Below are 5064 nucleotides of genomic sequence, written 5' to 3'. Positions count from 1 at the left end.
AATTTTTTTTAATCATTTTCAGGACTTGCTGAAATGTGAGTAATGTAACTGGGAAACGATGATTGCAGTTAGAGTCTCTCATTTAGAAGAAATGTCGGTCATGATTGATTACAGCTGCACACGTCATGCCCTCGCCTGGCTCTTTCTCCCCACGTTGGGGAGAGTTGGTGATTCTGCCCAAGTCTATCATGCATACGTGGCATTAGACCCATAGACATCGCGTGAAGGTTGTTAAAAAGTTTTGCTGGGCTTATTTCACCTATGCCATTGAGGATCTGTGGTAATACTTATGTTGTGATGCACCCATCACATCGCTCTTAAAAGCCTTAATGACCTTGGGCCTTTAATGACCTTGGTCTGATCTTCAGTCTAATTTGGGAACATAGCTTTCCACTTCGGCATAGTTTTATATCCGTACGTATTATTCCCAGTCAACGTGGTATGCCCAGAGTAAACGTTTTGGGGTACGATTCCTGCTTTTGTTATTTTTTGCTACGCAAATTATCTGTAGCAATGGAAAAGGTCACAGAAACGTACTGAAACCTGGGGATGGGGTGTGTGGGAGGAAGAGGTGCCACACATGTCTGCCGTGGTTCCCACGTAACTCAGAAGCAGCTCTTGTCTCCTGGGGCTGCTGCTTCTCCTCCTCCCACCCTCTCTTCCCTTATGGCCTGCAGATGTTGGGCTGTAGCTTCTTTCATATTTTTGGCCATGGCTGAATTAGCACATTTTTAATGGATGCCTTTTTCAGCACCGATGAAAATAGTCTAGAATTTTAATAATTCTCTCTTACTCCATAAAATCCATAAAAATAGTTTGCTTAAATGCCATAGCAGTTCTTTAGGCTTATTACCATTACTAGTTTAGAGACCATGGCTCCATTGTAGAAGGAGTTATTTGGATATAGCAGACTCAGTGAGTTTATGGTCTTCTGCTTTTTCAGAGAAAATGAAATGATGAGGTCAAAGATCAAGTGATTTTAATTTTCAATATGGCACAGAGCAATTTATTTTGAACCTGCACTTTTTATTTTCAATGGTATAGGGCATCATGAAATAAGTAAAGCATCTTTCTGATGTGTAATGGGTCATTAGTATTACAGACCCTAGTCACCTATGATTTTTGTTCTCACACCCACCTCCAGTAGTCTATACTTTGCAAATCACCAAGAAGATGTGTAGAGCTTGTGATGCTGCTGAGTTGCTGAGCTGCTGTGGTGGCTTGCTTGCTTCTCCTGCCCGGCAGGATTGCTCCAGGTCAGCTGGAGATCATCTGCCTGTACGTGGTTAGCAGGCTCTGACCTCTCCCTGCCTTCAGAGCAACTTTACTGAGTTAGTCTAAGGACAGGAGCTAAACCCTGCACCAGGGCACGGAGCTGCTGCTGACAGGTTGAGCCCCAGTGGGTCCAGTCGAGTGGGAGGGGGATATGAAGAGAACAGAAGGCTGTTGCTTGAGGACAGGGTTCGTGGCAGAAGCAGGGAATCCTGATGACTGTGAAACTTGGAGAGGAAGCTTGTTCTGAAGTTTATGTTGTGTGTTAAGGTTTTGGCTTATTGATAAAGCCCCAAGAAGGGAGTGAGCCTGGTTGTGTTCTCTGTTGGACTGTGTTAGTACTGAGGGCTTTCCAAGGATGGCTGTGATCATACAGGTTTCTCTTAAACTCTGGGACTCTGTGGGAGAGCTGACTGTAGTGTAATTGTAGCAGACGGTGGTACTATATGTGCTCTGGTAAACATTTAACATTTAAATCAGGTATTGATCTATAGAAAATGATAATTTCTCCTTTTTGCATTTATTAGATCCTGTTGGTCAAGTGTGTGTATCGGAGATATTCCAAAGCAGGTAGATAATGAGTGCTCTTAAGAGCAGATGAAAGTCGTGCTAAAGCTTTTTTAAGTACTCATTTATTCACAGTAACAAAACCTTGATAAACCTGGATTCCAGTGGAAATCAATGTTTGCTGTTGGTGCTAAGCATCTCTAAACATCATATTTGTGTTTTCAGACCCAGGTTAAACCCCCATTTTCTTCAAGCACTCCTTTAATCAGAGTGAGGACAGCAGTATTTAGCCTCCTGACAGTCGCTCTTCTTGCAGCACTGTGTCTCTCTTTACTCTGCTTGACTCACGGATAAGATTTTATTTTCTTTAAAAATTCCATGTATCTTCTCTGCAGAGAGCTCTGATCTAGGGTCCTTCTCCTTACTTTGTACATGGGCATCTCTGATTGATACCCCCACAACCTGAGAAGTACTTGCAGCTTGGGCAGAAGTAGCACAAGAAATTACAGGTGTTGCTGGTGATTAAAAATATGTTTTATAAAATCGTAAGTGGAAATGCTAGAAAAGAAAAGAAGAGAAAAGAAAAGATTATGGTAGGGAGTATCCTGTACTGAACTCCCAGGCAATGTGTTAACACAGGCAATGATAAAGATCGGTCAGAGAGCTAGGACGTCTGTGTATCTCAGTGTTCTGTTGCGCTTGTATTTCTTCTAAAGAAATCTGAGGATCACTTTGAACACAGTATATCTGTGTCAGGAAGTGAGTTTGTAGCGTTACTTTCTGTGTTAAGGAGGAAGGGGGCATCTTCAGTTTTAACATATTTTCATGGTCCAATACTCAAGCATGACTTTCTTCACTAGAAGAATTGCATGTGTGTATCCAAGGTTAAAAGTTAGCCATTTAAATGATAACTTTATACAAGCAATCATGTAAAATGCAGCAGAGCATGTGGGATTGGGGATAGGGCCTTATTATTGATACTGGATTATCGGGGAGGAGATGTGGGATCCTAAAACTGATCTCTGCACTCTGCCACCATTGGAAGAAATCAGGCATTTCAGACTAGTTTACCTTATTCTAGGAAATTCTCCTCCTCTTTTCTTCAAAGCAATATTACCTCATCATCACATGCTAGACAACATACCAAGAGAAAAATTCTTTCCAGTCCAAAATATGACTATCAGTTTTTGCACATGAGGCAGCATCACCGATGTCTCATGGTGACTCATCATGCTTCTGATCTGCTTTACTACCTAACGCAGAGCTTGCTACCAAAAAATCATAAAATATCTGCTTGTTTTCTCAGCTATGACTATTTGATGGCACCTGTTGGATTAGCAAATTCTTGTTTAATAACTTCCAGGTAGATGGTCATACATTGTAAAAGGAGGGGATTTGCAGTTTGCAGAAATATGCTGTTCCAACAACAATCAGTTGTTGACATCTGGTAATTTGTAAACTGTATTTACCAGATCTGCTGTCTGTGCTCTTACAAGCATTTCAGAGCAGATGAAGCCATTAGAAAGCCTTTTCCATTCAGTGAAAACATTCCCTAATTTGTTGCCCTTCTTTGTGTTTCAGAGAGAGCAAAACAAAAAGCAGCAGCAGATTTCACTTTACATTTCTTGACATTTAGGATTTATTTTGTACAGCAAGAGAAACTAAGGAAAGGACAATAATTGGACAGAACTAAGAGGGCATTCCTATTTAAGGGGCAGAATAAACAGCAAGTGGCTCTCATTTACTCTAGCAAGGATTAAAATAGATCATCAGAAGATTAGCAAACATCAGAATATCAGATGTCCAAAAGATGAGAGCTTGAGTTTTTCCTATGAATGTTTAATTTTTCACCAAAACCTCATAACAACAAAGTGCTGATTCTAGAAATGTAACTTTTATGGTTCATTAGGAAATTACAGCAAGGGAGCAGCCCAGTGAGCATGGGGATGCCACAGAGCTCGTCACAGCAAGGACAGCTTTTAAGAGGAAAAAGAAGGAAAAAATCCAAGTGCTGTTTCCACCCCTGCCTGAGAAGTGGTCCAAAAGGCCAGCTAATGGTCCAGCCATGGTCACTCATGCACACCGCGGGCACCAGCTTGGCACTGGTCCTACAGACTCAGCAACAAGGCCAAAAATGAACAAAAATGCTGCGGGAGCTTCCCTGCCCATCTGTCTGTCTCAGTATATCAGGCCTGGGGAAAACAGAGACAGCGTCAGGCTGCACGTGGGATTTCTCAGCAGGGCTCCTCTCCCATCTCAGATCCGAGAGACTGCGGTAATTTGTATCTTTGAATATGTTTTCAGTTCATTTTCCTTTTAATGATGCTGAAGAAAGGGATGTCAACACAAAGGAAGATGTATCTGTCATTCCACACCGCTCTGGTTTTTAGCAGCAGGCAGGCTGCTGCTCGGAGCTGCCTAGAAGAAATACTGTGGTTGGCTTTGTTGTTGGTTTTCTGAGGAAGGAAAAAAATGCCAGCCCTGGTAACTGATTGACTCAGAGCATACAAAGCCACAAAATAAAAAATGTGCCCAAAGATTTTTCTCAAAAACCCCAAACCTTCCAAATGTCACCGTGATGCTTCAGAGTGCCTCCCCTTGCGTGGCCATAGCCAGTGTCCCAGGGACCTCAGAGTCTTGGACCTGGCGACGAGCACAATCTCCCCTCCTTAGAGGTCCTTATGGGAGTCTCTGCCTGCAGTGTCCCATGGGAAATGTCCATTGGGGGAACACAGCTCGTAAAGCGTGTTGTAGGCAAGAGGTACCCAGCTTCAGTCCCCAAGAGTCACAGAACGGCTGAGGATGGAGGTGCCTCTGGAGAACATCTAGTCCAGCCCACGTTCAGAGCAGGGGCGGCTGCTGTGGGCTGCTCAGAGCTATGTTCAGTTGGATTTTGAGTATCTCCAAGGATGGAGACCCTGAAACCTCTCTGAGCAACCTGTGCCAGTGCTTGGTCACCTTCACAGTAGACAAGTCAGTCTCAGAATCACAGAATGGTCAGGGTTGGAAGAGACCTCTGGAGATCACCTAGTCCAACCTCCCTGCCAAAAGCAAGTTCACCTACAGCAAGCTGCACAGGAACGTGTCCAGGCGGGTTTTGAATATCTCCAGAGAAGGAGACTCCACAACCTCTCTGGGCAGCCTGTGCCAGTGCTCTGCCCCTGTCAAAGTACCGAAGTTCTTCCTCATGTTCAAAAGGTTCGATGTCCTTGCTTCCCTCCACCCATTTCTTCATGATGGCAACATTTCCAGACACAAAAACTAATAATTATTAACTTCTTCAGA

General features: G+C 43.3%; 1 protein-coding gene across 1 annotated transcript in view; it reads left to right on the top strand.

Moving 5' to 3' along the window:
- Positions 1-1189: 1189 nt before the first annotated feature.
- Positions 1190-5064, top strand: part of LOC104158458 (histone H2B 5-like) — an 8133-nt gene continuing 4258 nt past the window's right edge. The window contains exons 1-2 of the mRNA XM_009696118.1: positions 1190-1199; positions 2355-2379. Coding sequence (XP_009694420.1) covers positions 1190-1199; positions 2355-2379 — 35 coding nt within the window. The remainder of the gene's footprint in view (positions 1200-2354; positions 2380-5064) is intronic.

The sequence above is a fragment of the Cariama cristata genome, unplaced genomic scaffold (genome assembly GCF_000690535.1).
Source record: "Cariama cristata isolate BGI_N322 unplaced genomic scaffold, ASM69053v1 scaffold19682, whole genome shotgun sequence".
Lineage (NCBI taxonomy): Eukaryota > Metazoa > Chordata > Aves > Cariamiformes > Cariamidae > Cariama > Cariama cristata.
This window is presented reverse-complemented; position numbering and strand designations above follow the sequence as displayed.